The sequence below is a fragment of the Danio aesculapii genome, chromosome 9, assembly GCF_903798145.1.
Source record: "Danio aesculapii chromosome 9, fDanAes4.1, whole genome shotgun sequence".
Classification (NCBI taxonomy): domain Eukaryota; kingdom Metazoa; phylum Chordata; class Actinopteri; order Cypriniformes; family Danionidae; genus Danio; species Danio aesculapii.
The window spans coordinates 40,451,877-40,470,646 of NC_079443.1; the positions used below are offsets into that span (position 1 = coordinate 40,451,877).

At 35.1% G+C, this 18,770-nt stretch overlaps 1 protein-coding gene across 1 annotated transcript in view; it reads right to left on the reverse strand.

Moving 5' to 3' along the window:
• LOC130235225 (receptor tyrosine-protein kinase erbB-4-like) overlaps positions 1–18,770 on the reverse strand; it is a 614,645-nt gene that overhangs the window by 121,275 nt on the left and 474,600 nt on the right. The window contains exon 14 of the mRNA XM_056465705.1: positions 6,442–6,535. Within this exon, the coding sequence (XP_056321680.1) occupies positions 6,442–6,535 (94 nt within the window). The remainder of the gene's footprint in view (positions 1–6,441; positions 6,536–18,770) is intronic.

Genomic DNA, 18,770 nt, shown 5'->3' on the forward strand with positions numbered 1-18,770 from the left:
TTAATTTAATTTAATTTAATTTAATTTAATTTAATTTAATTTAATTTAATTTAATTTAATTTAATTTTAAGTTACATTATTTTATTTTAAATAACATTATAATAGAAAATACTTATAGAAATAGAAAATATAATAGAAAAACTGATTTCATAGATATATAAATAAATAGATAAATGAATAAACAAACAAACAAATAATCATCTGACTGAACCCACACTTTTGAACGATAGTGTGTTTATTAAATCATTTATATTTAGTTTTGGTTAAAGGAAATGTATTCATATTCGACCAAACAAGAGAATCATGACACTTTCAGTTTTGAGTGAAATATGTCTATCATTTCTCATCCACCCCATTTCTCATCCAAAAAAGCAGAAAAATAAATAAATCACCAAACAGTAAACAGCAATAACTACGACAAACCTCCAATGACAACCCTGCTGCTCCATTCATCATTACATTATTCATTTTAGATATTAATAAACCTGATGCATTTATTCTACCTTCAAGTCTTATCAAATGATCACAGTTACAAGAACACTGTGGATGAACGTCAACCAGAACATCGTAATTACCATCGGGAAACTCTAGATATTCATTTAGTTTGGAGGCATGTTAATTAAAGAATCCTGGTGGAAGCAAATTATTTTTGGTCATAATTATGTTTTAATTGCGAATGTTGACTGTATAGTTTAGTTTGCATGCGCCGCGTGCTACTAGAAAGCTTGCCAGGAAATACAACTCATACAGCTGCTTTATGAGATGACAGGCTTGGCAACCAAACTACATTTCCCATCATTCTCTGAGCACATGAAGCATCAATTAAACGCTTAATGTGCCTAATTGTATTATATTAACTCTGAAAAGCTTACTTTTTTTGGCTTGGTAAGTAAGAGAGAGAGAGAGAGAGAGAGAGAGAGAGAGAGAGAGAGAGAGAGAGAGAGAGAGAGAGAGAGAGAGAGAGAGAGAGAGCGAGAGAGAGAGAGAGAGAGAGAGAGAGAGAGAGAGAAAATGTGATGGCCCAGCATGTCAATTTTATTCTGACTGTCAACATTGTGTGTATATTTTTGCATAGAGATAAAGGTAGATGTAAAAATCCTCAGATGCTAGGTTGACTAGAAAGCATAATCGCCGTCTCTGTTAATTGTGCCGCTTCTCCAGACACCTGCTGAACACAAATCTCCATTTCCTCTCCACGCACAAAACACTGTTTGTTAGTGTTGCTTAATTATGCCTTTGTGAGGCAGATGTTGCTGATTGTTTCACAGGTAGGTTAGACCACTCAGCAGTTAATCTGTGCTAATAACAACAAACATTTTAACTGCTTAGCTAAGCCTAGCCTACACATGAAAGGCTTACGGGTGTGTTTGCGCATCTGTCCTTATTGGAAAACAATTTAGTGGCTCTGTTTTTGTATATTGTCTCTAGTGGTCTATTTTAGGCCTGTAAAATATACAAATGTGTGTATTTAATTCTATTATTTATTTATTTATTTATTTATTTATTTATTATTAACAATTTAAGGACATGTAAATACATTCTCCACCAAAACAACAATTTGTCAGGATGGTATTGTACAGTTTTTTTTTTTTTAATTATGGGAGCTTTTTAATTGAAAATTAGGATTAGGTTAACAACATATATAATAAATATATATATTGTTAATGTTTTCAATCACTGTAAAAAATTCGTAGTTCCACAAAATTCCTTCATGTTGTCCCAACACGAATCGATTAAGGGTGCTTCACATCTGTGGTTCGAATCATTTGGTTCTGACCAAAGGCAACAAAGGATACATTGTAGCATTTTTATGCCGTTTTTAGGTCCTTTTCACACCACACTGATTGCTTTGGTCCGAACCAGTTGAAAAGAAACAAAATGCAGTCATGCGACAAATTCCACATCATTCATTGGCCAGATGTTGTTGAATGCGTTTCCTAAACTGCTTTTCAATTGGTAAGAATTAACATGTGGGAAAATGCCAAGGGAACTCCTGCAAGTAATCAAACCGGCAGACACAAAATGCCGCTTTTTACTATGGAGGGACGACTGAGGTGGCTGATTGTATCCCTGGTCATAGTATGCTATATAGTTTGTATACATCACTTTAGACAAACTATACATTTAGAGAATGAAGCGCAGCTGCAGCTGGAAAACAATGTTTTAATGCATTGCAAAAAGCAAAGGTGCATTGCAAATCACTTCTGGAGGAAGTTTGAATTAATTTAGCTAAACAGCGACATGGTCATCTTCCAGAAATATTATCAACAATCCATTAGGTAATGTTTTTCCCCTCTCTCTCTCTGTTTAAAACTGTTGGTAAAGTAACAAATATTTTTCCGCCACACCTCATAAGATGGGACAGCACATCGGACTACGGCAGCTGGATTAGTCCAAAAAGTCCAAAAAGGCACAGTACTTTTTGCAGTTGGGTCTGTTTTAGTTCGGATCATGTTCTCACCACAAACAAACCGCTCCAGGGTTCATTTGAAAGTGTACAGAGACCACCTCTTTAAGGAGGTCTCAGTACATTTTTTTGGTCTGCTTTTAGTGCGCACTTGAGTGCGGTTGCTACATTCACACCTGCCCAAATGAACCGCATTAAGAGGGAAAGTGAACTCTGGTGCGATTCAACCGAACTAAAAAAGGTAGGTGTGAAAACACCATAAGTTAACTTAATCGTTATTTACACATTTAAATGGATTGAACAAAAAAAGTTAAAAAAAACGAAAGAGTTGTGATGTTTCAACTCATCTTAGATAAGTAGTTCGAACAAGCAGCAAAATGTTCATTTTTTAGTGTTTGCTGGAAGTTATTATATACTAAAAAGAAAAAAAGACAGTCAGTAGCACATTGAAAAAAGATTCAAAGATGATTTCTTGGATTTACTACATTTTTTAAAGTAAGTAAAAGTAAACAATTTATTTCAGCTGAATTAAAAAAAATAAGCTGAATATTATGTTATTTAATTATTTAATTTGTTTCTTTAAATTCAACCAATATATATATAAAAAATTTTTTTTTGCAGTGTATGCTTTTTAATGCTTTTATTTATAAATTAATTTAAAAGTAAAATAAATGCACGTATAGCACTTCAAAAATATCAAATCAAATCAAAAATAGCACTTTAGACATGAATCAATCATGGACAAAATTGTTCCATGTGATTTCACCACATTATCTTAACAACATTGGATGATGTTAAACCAGCTCAAAATATTTGTGTTAATTTAACATGAACAGATGACATTAATTAAACATGATTAAAAAAATATATTTAACTTGAATTAATTAAATCAGGGGTCACCAATCTCGGTCCTGGAGGGCCGGTGTCCCCGCAGGGTTTAGCTCCAACTTTCCTCAACACACCTGCCTGGGTGTTTTAAGTATATCTAGTAAGACCTTGATTAGCTTGTTCAGGTGTGTTTGATTAGGGTTGGAGCTAAAATCTGCAGGACACCGGCCCTCCAGGAATGAGTTTGGTGACCCCTGAATTAAATGAACACAGATATTTTGAGCCAGTTTGGCATCGTACAATGCTGTTAAGATAATGTGGTGTAATCACATGGAACCTGGACTAAAGCAGTTTCATTTACTAGAACTTCTCAACTTCTTAAGCTGCTTTGACACAATCTACATCGTAAAAGTGCTATAGAAATAAAGATGAATTGAATTGAACCATGTCCACGATTAAATCAGGTTTAACCAAAGTGTTTTATGTGTACAAAACAATAATAAAACTAAAGTATTGTTATTCATCAAATAATTCTAAAATAATTAAAATGTTTCACAATCTATACCAAAATTGTGGCTGCTGAAAATTCAGTCACAGATCATTCAAGTAATTTAAATGTTTTAAATATTCACATAATTACTCTAAATGTAATACAACATTTTAAAGTATTACCAAATATAATTGGAAATGTAGCCTTGGTGAGCAGAGGAGACTTGTCTTAGTACTATGCATGCACATGTAGTTAGCTAGTGTTGATTTAATAGTGTCATTATTATAATTTTTTTAATAAACCTCTTCACAGAATGAACAGATAACAGGCTGGGATCAAGCAAAATCCACATGGAAAGAGAGAACACTTGTAGTCTAACATAAAAATAAAATAAAAATAAAAGTCAGGACATGTACAGAGTTTCAGAGAGTTTGTTTCAGTCAATGTTTGTGTGGTTATGGGTCTCGGAGGACTCGTGATCGTGTCATTTGCGAGACCTTTCTGTTTGACTCAAGCAGACAACAGCCCGAGGCCTCGAGCATTAGCGACACATCGGCTAAATCCTCTTTCAGAAACACACACACGCGCATACACACGCACACATGCACCTTGTCATGTAGTCATCAATTTAAACCAAAGTGCTGGAGGCTATTTTGAAAAAGGGGCAGAGCTGAGCGCAAAGCCCATCTGTGCTAATGTCTCTAACCCGATCGGCTTCATGGACATCCAAACAGCTTATTCATCCCACTCTCAGGTGTCTCCTATGGGGCAGGACTCTCCGTAAACACTTGCCAAGATCAGCCAACTTAATCTACTTTCTCACTAAATTAACAAGAAGCAAAATCAATCCCACGGCAACAAAAGTACACTTCAACAAGGGATTCAATTAATCATTGGACCAAGCCAATCGAAGCTGGTGTCTGCCGTTCAGCTCTGGTTGTGCTTTAAGCTAATAGATATCGAAAGAGATTACACTGAAATAAAAGAAATATATACACTCAGAATTTAAAATGATCAATTACCAAGGGCCAAATCCCCCCCAAAATATCAGCTCAATATAATAATGATTAGTTAGAGTCATGTTCATTTGAAAGAAGCAAAGCCTTAAATTACCATGGCGACAAAACCTGATTACAACCAACTCGCCTTCTTGAGCTTGAAAACTCAAAGTTTGCTCAAACTATATGCAGACTTTCCTGGCTTAAAAATATTTATATTTTTCTTACACCTCTATATCAGAATTAAAGTATAAAAACACTAATTATAATTTTGTGAGGTTAAATTACTGGAGAGTCCTGAATATGATGCATGAGGTGAATGGCATGGTCTATTTGGCTAAAATATTCAAGAGAAAATCAGCTTCATAATTTATTTGCCACCAGAACAACAAATACAGCGGTGTGGTTTTTTTATAGTTAAAATGCAGCTGGCAATAATAAATAAAAATGGTCTGTCAATTGCCCTACAGAAACAGCCAAGTGCAAAGTAAGAATCAGAAAGAAAACCAGCCAATCAGAGACACTCTCTATCTGTTAATCACTATTACAAGCATATTGAGGGTGGTAACCAGAAGCAGGTCTGAGATGCAGTGTTATGTGAAAAAAAAGGAAAAAAAAGGAAAAAACTTTTGATTAGACTGATTGATTTGATTACTCCTCCTGCTACAACTCAACATATTATACATCAACATGTCAGCTATCTTTGCACTTTTAACATTTTACTTTTTTTACTGTTGTTCAAAAGTTTGATGGTAATATTTCACACATTTTTAAAGTTAGCCTCTTTTATGCTCACCAAGGCTGAAATTCCATGAAAACATATATATTTTCTTGTGCTGCTTAATATTTTTGTAAAAACTGATATTTTGTAAAAAAAAAAAAAAATTTAAATAATAATAATAATACAGGATGAAATATGCTGATGAATAGAAAGTTCACAAGGACAGTATTTATTTGAAATATTTTGTGGTATACTAAATTACTATATAGTTTCTTTTGATCACTTTAACATATCCTTGTTGAATAAAAGCGTTCATTTTTCAAAACAAAACAACCAAAAAAAAAGGAACCAGCCGAACAAAACCCAAACCAACCCAAAAAACAAAACAAAACACCAAAAAACAAAACAAAGCCAAAACCAAAACACAAAACAAAGCCAAAACAAAACACAAAACAAAGCCAAAACAAAACAAAACAAAACAAAACAAAACAAAACAAAACAAAACAAAACAAAACAAAACAAAACAAAACAAAACAAAACAAAACAAAACAAAACAAAACAAAACAAAACAAAACAAAACAACCAAACCAAACCAAAAGCCAAAACAAAGCCAAAACAAAGCCAAAACAAAACAAAGCCAAAACAAAACAAAGCCAAAACAAAACAAAAAGCCAAAACAAAACAAAACAAAGCCAAAACAAAGCCAAAACAAAGCAAAACAAAGCCAAAACAAAACAAAGCCAAAACAAAACAAAGCCAAAACAAAGCCAAAACAAAACAAAACAAAACAAAACAAAACAAAACAAAACAAAACAAAACAAAACAAAACAAAACAAAACAAAACAAAACAAAACAAAACAAAACAAAACAAAACAAACTAAACAAAACAAAATGTTGTGTGAATTATTAGGGGGCACCAAAACAAGTTGCTATCATATGTAGATTTATAAATACGTTTTTTTTTTTTTAAGTCTTGCAGAAATGAGATAAAACTCACAGGTCCAGTGCAGGTAAGAGCATCATCCTCCGCCACTTCACACTGCGCATCACACTCCAGACACACCGAGCCATTCGCAAACTCACGCACGTCCCTGTAAAAGAGAAAAGGACAGGAAACAGAGAGAAATATGAGCTTACATAACACACTGCAATGACATAAAATGGCCATAAGTGCATTTAAGTTCCAGATGGAAAAAACGACACATCAATTTTCAACGTTCTTCCAGGAATTCCTGCTCGAGGATGTTGACGTTTCAATCACTAGCCTTTTAAAGTCAAAACAACATTTTCAGGCATGATATTGTAGGTCATTATGTACACTTTAGATCTCAAGAGTGAAAAAATTCTATATCATAGGCAGTAAAAAAAAGAGCCATCACACACAAAAACAGACATACACACACACATGAAAACATATAAACTGGTAGTAAGTCCAGTAATATTTTGAAGGGAGAAATTGAGTCTGTGAAACTAGTTACTAAATAATAATTAGTTAAAGCTGCTTGAAGGTTTACAGTGTATTGTTAAGAGTAAAAATTTAACAGTTGTCAGTTTTTTCCATGAAACTGTTTTTTAGCTATTTTCTATGCACCTCATTCAAAGCCTTTTGTTTTGTTTCGATGTTTGTCTGTCATAGGCTGTGAAGCACTTTTCTGGACACTCAAAGCACTTTACACATTGGGGGCAATCTCCTCATCCACCACCAGTCAGGACCTCGGTTTAACGTCTCATCCGAAAGACAGTGTTCACTTCACAGTAACAGTTCCCTTCACTATACTGGGGCATTAGGACCCACACAACCTGCAGTTTGAGCTCCCCCTGCTGGTCTCACTAACACCACTTACAACAGCAACCTAGTTTTCCCATGCGGCCTCCTATCCAGGTACTGACCGGGTGCAGCCCTGCTTAGCTTCAGTGAGTGACCACATTAAAGTCATTTATTAGTATCTAATAATTGGCACTTTTTTCTGTGATTATTTGGTTTAGGGGTAGGGTCAGGCCAAAGACACTATCAACATAGACATTATCAACACTATTAACCTGGTATAAAATCAATGAAAGTCTATGCAATGTCCTCACTAATATAGGAGAACAAACCTGTGTGTGTGTGTGCGCATGTGTGTGTGCGTGCGTGTGTGTCTGTGAACATATTCACTAATGGTTAAGATGATTCGTAGGACCCACATCAGCTTGTGTTGTTAGTGTTACCAGTTGTTATTGGAGATTATTACAGGGTTGTCTGGAATACTCAATTCTGACTGGCCAATCGTGACATTCCAAGGTATTTTATTCCGAGATAACTACTGCTAAATCATGCAGTCTTATCCAGGAACATCAAATCACCTTAACCGTCATTGAATACATTTAAATCCAAACAACTTCCAAACATCCAATCCATACACACTTACATCCACATTCATTTGCATCTGTTTGTCTGTCACGCTGCTGTTTTTAACTGTTCTTGACTATTTGGTGCCATCTTGTGAATTCATATTAGAGTATGGTTTAGTACATGCTTTAACCAGTCAGTTTCGTTTCTGTCAGCTTTATATTTTTGACAGTTTGGAGTCATCTTGTGACTGAATTATGGGCAAGTTAGTGTATGCTCCATCAGCTGTTTTTACTTCTGTCAGTATTGCATTTAATTAAAGAATACATGAACTATTATGATAGTCAGAGATGTCCCGATCAGGTTTTATTGCCCTTGAGTCTGAGTCATTTCATTTTGAGTATACACTGATATCGAAACCCAATCCGATACTTCTATAATACATACAAAAAAATTAAGAAGAGCGAAGAAACAGATCCAGGATGTTCCTTTTTTTTTTTAATTCAACTTATTTTAACAGTTAACAAACAGAGCACTTTTGTGAGGCAGCTTGAACAATCAAGTAATAAATAATATAAATTCTTCATTTTTAGGCTTTAGTACAACAGTAAATATATATAAAAACAAATAGCCCCTCAACTTAAAATACCCGGCAGGCAATCCCAAGTTTACACATCTCACAGTTTGCTCGGGCAATGTTGTCGTCCTCAACTTTATAATACCTCCAGACCACAGATATACTGGAGCTTTCCGCTTCAAGCTGCTTCCATGTTCTACTTAGCCGGCATTTAACCAATAGTGTCTCTGCAACAAAGTGACGTGATGCTGCACACAATGCTGTTTCTGTGTGAAGTCAAGAAAGAGGTCTAACTCTGTGCCAACACATAACTATAGTTGTGTTAAAATAATGAGAATATATATACATTATATATATATTATATATACATATCACGTGATTGGATCTGGACATGTCTAATAATAGTTATACTATAATTAATTTGTTTCATTTTCCTTCAGCTTAGTCCCTTTATTTATCAGGGGTCGCCACAGTGGAACGAACCGCCAACTTATTCATTATATGTTTTACACAGCAGATGCCCAACCCAGTACTGGGAAACACCCATGCACTCTCACATTCACACACTGTGGCCAATTTATTCAATTCACTTATAGTGCATATCTTTGGACTGTGGGGGAAAGCAGAGCACCCGGAGGAAACCCATGCCAACACAGGGAGAGCATGCAAACTTCACAGAGAAATGCCAACTGACCCAGCCGGGGCTTGAACCAGCGACCTTCCTGTTTGTAAGGCGGCAGTCCTTCATTGTCAAATTTTATACTTTGTTGCAAGTAACCATATAATTAACAGGATAAAATACATACCGAAATGTTATTTTCACAGAATAAAACCCTTCGGTCTTACACAACAGCCCTTCACCTCTTGTATGCTGCCAATTAGCTTGTCTGGGTTTATTCTGCATTAACAACGTGGATGTACTTTATCCATAAATACAGTAACACACAATGGAACGTTGCGATTTGCCAATCAGAGTCAAGGGCTGTGTAATAATGCAAATTATAATGTCATTCATGGTTCAGATATGAATATAACTTCCAGGAATTCCTCTTCAAGAATTTTGACAATTCAACCACTAGCCTTTTAAAGTCAATTCGTGCATTTTATATTTCAAGATCTGAATAAAGAAAACCTGAATCACAAATGGTAAATGCCATCTCACACAAACACAAACACACACAAACACAAACACACACACACACACAAACACACACACACACACACACACACACACACACACACACACACACAGGTAATAAGTCAAGTAATATTGTGAAGAGAGAAAGTGATTGTACATAAAAAAAATCTGTGGAACTAATAATAACTAAAGCTGTTGCATTGTTTCAGACATCAGCATTACAAATTCTAAGTTGTTAATTTGGTGCTCATGAAATAAATCAGTGTGAACATTTATACAACAGTTCTGTCTGTTTCTCGAATCTGATTGGCTGATAGCTGTGCGATATGTCTGTAATAACAGCACTTGGACAGCCTCTTCACCCTTGTGTAATACTCCGCCCACATCGAGTGACAGCAAATTAATAAACTCACTGCAGTTTGTTGAATTGCAGCTGATGAACAACAGAATGTACTTTTGAGGCTGTTTTGGGTGAGAATGTTGTTTATATTGCAACTATGCAATTTATTTATGAGAATAGTGCCTATTGTAAATATTCAAATTTCTGAGACTCAGTGCATCGGCGGCCATCAGCCTGTCACACTGAGCAGAGCAAAGATGCTTGCGTCACAAGATGGTGACAAAGAGCACATAATCAGTCCTCAGAGGAGAAAAACTCAGCATTTTCTTTTCGTATTTCAAACTACAGCTTATCAAATCATTTAAAACAGGTAAGTGATATGCTAAGTCATTCTCTCTCTTTGGTATGTTGTACTGCTGTATTTACATCATAATCTGGAATTATTTGCTTTGCTTTTTTGAGGTTAATTATTGTGGTCTCCCGACTGCAACAGAGAAATACTCTGAAATCTCTCTAGACTGATGGCATTTCATGCCGTTCAGCCTAATAATTTTAAAATGTCAGCAAAATCACCTGTTTTGTCATCACTTTAGATATTATGCTAGAGAATCATTCAAATACTAGCTCTAAAGTGACGTGTTTTTAAACAACGGTTTCTGCTGTTCTGACCGTCAGCTGCAGATGTGAATGAAAGTAGTTCCTCATACAAAAGGATTTTTGAGACTCTCTGTGTTTGATTTTCTTTTTTATATGCACGATTATGCTGTCAAACTGTTGTATAAACACAAAATCACACTCGTAGCAGTGCGATATGGCTGTATAACGTCACTGGTGGGACACTAAGGCTCAACACACACCTCCCACCAGTGGTGATATACAGCCATATACATCCATTGTTCATATATACATACACTATGAAGACCTGACGGAGGAAAAGCTGAATCTGAGATGGTAGAATAGCCACCACACATACACGCACATACAAACTGCTAGATTGTGAAATTCCAACCGCAGGGAATTCAAGGCCCGAGGCACTGTGAGGCTGTAGGGAGGAAACAGCGGATTCTAACACATCCGCCGGGTGTTTACAACACTTCTCAGACGCCTGCCACAGCTGGCAAACACACTTACTATTGACCAAAAGCAAACAGTCAGCTTTCACCACCTATCGAGGTGACAATTCATCAAGCACATTCTGGGACACCTCAAAGCACCATGAGGAGGAAATCAACCAGGGACGGCTGAAACAAATGATCACAAAATGGTTCAATACAGGCAAACACAGTCGCCTCCCCATCCCATCACTCCTCAGAAGACGCCAGTGACATTTTAGAAAGTGACATCCATTGGAGTGACAAGTGGAGAAGCTCAGCGAGAGAGAAACAATATGCACAGCGAAGACATTTTTTATTGTTATTGGCATGTGCTTCCTAAATGGGTGTTCAATTAAATTAGAATTAATTATGCCTTATCTAAAAGGCACAGGACATTTTGTGCGGATTGTGAGGAGAGCTTTAAGAAGACCCTCTTATCATTAAAGGACTTCTCTTGCTGCTTTTAAATGAATGTTGACTTCACAGACTCTGTGTTGTCTGCATGTTTGGTGTCCACTGTATGTCTCTTTGTTCGCTCTGTGTTTTCTTTCAGTTCTTCTCAACTTGCTTTAGAACATGGATTTATTGTCAAACATCAAACATAGAGCCTCAGTACAGAACAAAATGGCTTGTCAAACAAAATGTACTTAAAATCAAACATTAAATATACTTTATTAATGCTACCATGACCTAAGAGAGTTTGTATGTAGATGCCATGTAGATTCATAAATAACTGTAGAATTGTGATTTACTGGCATGAATAAATAAATAAATAAATAAATAAATAAATAAATAAATAAATTTAGTTGTTTAACTGTATAGAGTATGCATAATTATTATGCAAGTCAATATTCTGATCATATTTATTTTGCAAACCCATTTTACCAATTACAAACTACTGCAACTGTCATTTTTAATAACTATACAAAACATAACATTTGCATTAAATCACTAATTTAAAATAATTATTTTTTAATAAAAAATATTATTTTTGTTATTAATATTATTATTTTTTTTTTTTTGCAAAAAATCATTAATGTGATTTTATGAAAGGTTAAAAGTGGAAAAACATCTTGGGCCCTATCATGCACCTTGCTCAATAAGGCACAAGACATAGCGCAATTTGTTGCTATTTTCAGAGCAACGCAACCCTAATTTTCCCATTTTGTGTCACATTGTTTAAATAATAAATCCATCTGCACCGCTTTGTAAACTCATGGGTATTCTGATCTAGAAAGGAGGTGTGTTAAGGCGCATTGTTGGTGCATTGCTATTTTGAGGAACTGAAATAGACTGATGAATTGATCAGATGAACACAGGTCTAAAGTCCAGTGCAGAGCGTGTTAGTTGTGCACCTGAAATGCGTACACATTTCTTAATACACACAGGATGTACAGCAATACGCAAATATCATTACATATGAAAAAAATTAAAGGATTAAAATATTACAAAACTATTATTTTCTACATAAATATAAAAACCACTGCCTCCATGCTTTCTTCACCTCTGGGGACTTTTTTTTCAGTTTATTCATGAAAATTTACTTTTGAATTAAGTTTTTATTATTAGTTTTAATTATTATATGCATATTTATGTTTGTTTTAATAAAAACAAGTTTAGATTTGTCCTCCTGTCGGGTTTTTGAGATGTATGCGTCACTATATGGGGCATAAGAACAGGACATGTGTTTGGATATAACTATAGTTATTACTGTTCATTTATTAGTTTGCTGGAAATTAGAACTGAATTTAAAAATAGTTTTGAAACAAATCTTTGCACTTAACAAACAAAATTAAGTGTATAGGCTAATGAATGTCTTCAGTGGAGTGAAGTGACTATTTCCATACTCCACAAAAGAAAAGCAGTAGAAGTAAAGTAAAGAGAAAGTAAAGAGGCAGAATGGAGGAGGCTCATTCTTTATCCTTGTACTGCATTTGGTCTGTTTAACTGTTTTGTCACTAGTCAAGCGTTCAGTTTTTCCACTTACAAAGTTGCCATGCACATAGCAAATGCATGAGACTCTGATAGGTTTAATGAAGTTATGCTCAAAACACACCCATAGCTCATTAATGGAATAAGCACAACCCTGTTAGACCATGCGCCGGGGAACTTACCATATTTTTTCATCCTTAAAATAGCAAAAGTGGATTCGGACACGCCTTTAATGCTCTTGCACCATGCACTTTAGACTTTTCGTCTAGGTTGCTAACATAGAGCGCCTTATGTCATTACCCAGTTTTCTTTTTCCAGGCAGAATGGCCCAAAAAATAGATTGCTTTTGGGACACTTTATTTGGTAAAAATGTTATCACTAATTCTTAATTAATTATCATAAATTATAATATTATTATTTATTTGTTTATAATTTTTTTTAATTATTATTTGGCATTTTACTGTACTAAGTGAAAGAAGGGAGGAAAGAAGGAAGGAAGGAAGGAAGGAAGAAAAAAAGGAAAAAGAAAGAAAGAAAGACTCACTAACCATAAATCATAATATCCCCAATATTCCCTGACATGCTTTAGTGATTTCATGTCTTTTTCATGACAAATGCAATGTTTTCACTAGAGCTATAAAAGTCACAGAGCTCTTCTTCCTATTTACCTCCAACAAGCCACCCAACAAAACCTGTCATTATCACCTTCAAAAACTTTAAGACGGAGCTCAAACACAGCACAGTGTTTCTGAAAGGCAGAGTAAATGATCTGGAGTAAACAGTGAGTGTGACCGAAGAGGTCGACAAATTCTAAGATCACCCTGCAATACAACAGATACTGTTCTCTCACTAACAACATTGCAACATTGATAAATATGAGCAAAAAAAGATCTTTTTTTTTCTTTGTAGCTCAAAATATTAACAGAAGTCTGCTTTCCCTGAGAACGACATAGATAGATATAGACAGACAGACAGACAGACAGACAGACAGACAGACAGACAGACAGACAGACAGACAGACAGACAGACAGACAGACAGACAGACAGACAGACAGACAGATAGATAGATAGATAGATAGATAGATAGATAGATAGATAGATAGATAGATAGATAGATAGATAGATAGATAGATAGATAGATAGATAGATAGATAGATAGATGTGAGACAATTAATGGAACCCCTATGAATCCATATGAGAAAAATGTAAAGTACAATTACAGAGTAAACTTATTTGTCACAATGGGCAAAACCAACCAAACCCATTTCCTTCCTCAGGGCAATAATTAAGAAATTACAAAGTGAAATTAAACTGTTATAAATTAGTCTGTAACAGGATTATATATATATGGGCTAGATGGACTAGATTTTATATATATATATATATACACGAGCTAGATGGGGCACATCACTGCCAAGGGCTACCAAACTATTATAGAGGACCATCCTAATGGTTCAAACATTGTATCCTGAAGGCGGTGCCATGTATCATAATGATAATGCGTCAATACCCACAGCAAGATTTGTGACAGAGTGTATACACATTTTATACAAGTTTTTTTAAACAATTACTTTAAAAATCTTTTATATTTAAGAAACAATAGTATTTGATAATTGGAATTAGAAATCTCCAGAACTATATTCCAACTTTCCTTGCATCACCACAAATAAACATATCTTCAGGTATTGTGTCAATATTTTGAGCAAAACATTAACAAGTCAAACAATAAAGGCGCATGTCCACCTAAGCGTTTTTGCAAATGCGAGCGCTGTTCTGAAAATGCTCAGCTGCGAGCACTTCTGGGGAAAAATGCTTTGGTGGACATATACAGCCTTCTTTTCTCATATTTATCAAGGTTGCCTATATTAGTGAAGAGCACTGTATACTGTACATCCATACAAACACAGAGAAAGCAGCACAGATATGAGAGCAGTGGGTGACGTGCGTGGGACGAGCGAGTATCAGACGGGACAGTGTGAGACAGTGAAGCGTCTGTGGCCATGCCATACCTCTCCAAACCCGCCTCCCGCTTCTCAACCACATAGGGCCTGGTGAGCAGCTTGGGCTTAGAGCCGGCCGGTCTGCAAAGGCAAAAGAGTCATGTGGGACGATCACAGGGTGCACGAGGATCCCTGGTGCTCATTCATGATAAATGCAAACCCAACATATGGGTCAAAGACAAGTCATCCTGTTTTGGTGTGTGCATCATATTGAAATCTAGAAGTGATTTTAGAAAGCATTACATGCAAACAAATGATTTAAATAACATCTGTGAAAACTAAATTGTAGAAAATGTTCCGTTTTCATTCGGTGTAACATTGGTGTAAAAAGTAAAACATGTGTGCTGATGTCAACCTATCATAGCATATACAGAAATAAGTGATTACAGTAAATGTTACATTTGAAATAATAATAGAAATATATGTGATGATAGATAAAACCTGGTGCTTTGAACCATGGTGACAAAGTACCAACATTTTAAATTACATTCTAATTGTACTTCTTAAAAAAGATGATAAAAAACATATTAAATGAAAGTAAGATTGCTACAAACTCATTTTACAGAAGTAACTGTATATACACCAAAAGCATTACATGCCAGTGTATGCCAAAATGTTTCACATAATGTTTCAAATACCTTACTAAAATATGAGTGAATATACTGCAGTCCCCCAGATATATGTATAATATATCAAAAAAACAATAACATACAGAAACAAAACACACTTATTCTGACTTAAGCTTTTTCAAATATATACAAAAACAGGTGATCATAGAACATTGTTTTATTTAAAATATTTAACTACTTCTTCTGACAAATACTCTAGTAGCAAATCATAAAGATTTAATATGGCAGTATTTAATATTTTGAGGGATGTGCTATGATCCTAAATAGAGAATTTTTTATGTCACTGTCACGATCACCAGCAATCTAGCATTTGCAGATCGCCGGAGAAAACTGCCACTTTAATGAACTACAGTTCCCATCATGCACTTCACCCACACACCAGGCCCAGATTCCCCTTGATTGTAAACACACACAGCTAAAGCTGTTTGGGATGGACTGTAAACACAGCACAAACAGACACATTGTTCCTTAGTCTTGTTAACTGTAAGTGAGCATTTCATAGCATTTTCCTTGTCTTGTTTTTAGACCCTTGTTTGTTTTACTGTTTACGTTGTTTTGCAGCCTGCCTCGACCATTCGCCTGTTATACTGACCATTCTCTGAATCACCTGCATGCCCCGTCTGTCCCTGTGTTAGCCTTGCTTGTACAACCATTCTGTTTAATAAACTGCACATGGATGCTCATCTCTGATGACCTGACTTTTTATAGTCATCAATAATTTTTGTTTTAAAAATGACAGATTTTTAGTATTCATAATATCATTACATTGACTTGACATTTGAGCAAATGTCTTTTGTAAATCACGATAAACAATGTATTATAGTCATTACTTCTTGTTCAGCAGAGAATTAAAGAGCAAACTCGAATGCACTTAAAAAAAGCAGGGTTGGGGGTTGGAGGGGAGGGTTGATGGGAGGATGGGGGTCTTTATCACACTAATTGTTATGATGCATGAAATCCTCTTTCATCTTTGACCCATACATAAAATAATACAGTGCGTCCATCCATGATTGCCGTAGTTAAACACACAGAGGCCAGGCTACCGTGTTAAAATGGCAGATGCTACTCCTTTAGAATGTGGAAATGAATGCTGTTTGTTTGCTGTCTTATTTTAGCTCTGGGCAAAGGAGAAAATACATTTCACTGTTTAGCTCATTCAAATCAATCAAAAGCTGATATCCATCTTTCCCTTTGAGCAGGACGCAAACACACAGCAAATGAAGAGAGAATTCAAAACCAATCTAGAATTTAACTTCTTCACTGCACTGATCAACACCCTTTTTGTTTACTTATTACAACTGTGAAAACCAACAGAAAGAGCTTGATGCTTACAATCAACTCATTTTGTGAGGTGTTAGGTCCTGGAGGATTTTCTGGTAAAGACACACTACCAGTTTACCTTGCAAGAAAAGCACCTCAGAATCTGAAACTTCAGAATAGACAGTGCCATGCCAAAATAAAAAAAATAATAATAATTTTAACCCAGGTTGTTTATGATGAGATAAAGACACCTACAAACTATAAAACTACATGCATATGATAAATAGATAAACTTTCCATCTATTACTGCCTGCACATTAAAAGTAAAGAATGATGAGTAAAGACACAGACAACTCCAAACAATACAGTGGGGGAAATAAGTATTGAAGACGTCAATTTTTTTCTTGGGAATATTTCTAAAGGTTGACATGGAATTGAACCAGATTTTGGAAAAAAAACACACAAACAATACAAACATAAACATAAATATAAAACAAAACAAAAAATCTGAAAAATAAATAAATAAATAAAAATATTAGTTGTATATGTCCATAACAATGGGATGACACAAGGATAAAGTACTGCACTACTGAAATGTATTTAATACTTTAAAATACTTTTTTGGTGACGGAAGCTTAAATGTGATTGGCTGGACCATTCTACAGCTTGATTTTCTTTCTTTGAAACAATTTGAGAGTTTCCTTGACTGTGTCTTGGATCATTGTCTTGCTGAAATGTTTACCCGGGTTTCATCTTCATCATCCTGCTAATGTAGATGTTGAAGTGTAGCAGCTAATATTAATTTACAATGATGAAGGGCAGAGGGTTTCTGAATAACTACTGCGATTAGTAGCTGCTGTCTGGGCTTGCATAGCCTTTCTACACCTCCCTTTCTTCATGTGTTCAATACTTTTTGTGTCATTTCATTTTATTACACATAACTTCATTTGTAAATTAATTAATGTAGTTGTCTTTGCCTATAAGGTTTTTTGGTTGTTACCAACATTTGGTGAAAAACTTATGTCAACAGTACCTTTAGAAAGAAGGTCGCTAGTTTGAGCCTCGGCTGGGTCAGTTGGCGTTTCTGTGTGGAGTTTGCATGTTCTCCCAGCGTTCATGTGGGTTTCCTCCAGGTTATTAATACTATTATGTTTAAAAATGTGGTATAAAACATCTTCTCTTTGTTAAACAGAAATTGGGGAAAAAATAAACAGGGGGGCTATTCAAGGGGTTTAATAATTCTGACTTCAACTGTGTGTGTGTGTGTATATATATATATATATATATATATATATATATATATATATATATATATATATATATATATATATATATATATATATATATGGCGCCGCGGTGGCGCAGTAGGTAGTGCTGTCGCCTCACAGCAAGAAGGTCGCTGGTTGGAGCCTCGGCTGGGTCAATTGCCGTTTCTGTGTGGAGTTTGCATATTCTCCCTGTATTCGTGTGAGTTTCCTTCAGGTGCTCCGGTTTCCCCCACTGTCCAAAGACATGCAGTATATGGAAGGGCATCCGCTGCATAAAACATGTGCTGGATAAGTTGGCGGTTCATTCCGCTGTGGCGACCCCAGATTAATAAAGGGACTACGCCGAAAAGAAAATTAATGAATGAACGAATGAGTACCTTTAGAAATATGTTTTCTGAGAAAAATGAGGACGTGTTCACAGGGTCTGCTGGTTTCACAAAGTCAAATTTTAAACTTGTTTATACCTTCTTAAGACCATAAAGAATGACATTTCAGACTTATATAGGGCTAAACGCTAACTAATTGAAAATAACGAAAATAAATAAATAAAATGACTCGCCCTATGAAAAAAATTACTTTAATTACTTATTTTATTACCACATATTTTAAATAATGTAGCAAAACAAGCAGACCCTAGTTGTTTACATTAAATCTTTCCTATTTTTTTCTTTTTTCTTTAAAAATTAAATGTATGCACAACAGACGGTTAAAATTATAAATAAAACTAAGTTATAAGTAGATTTTTGCTAAAAGTTTTAT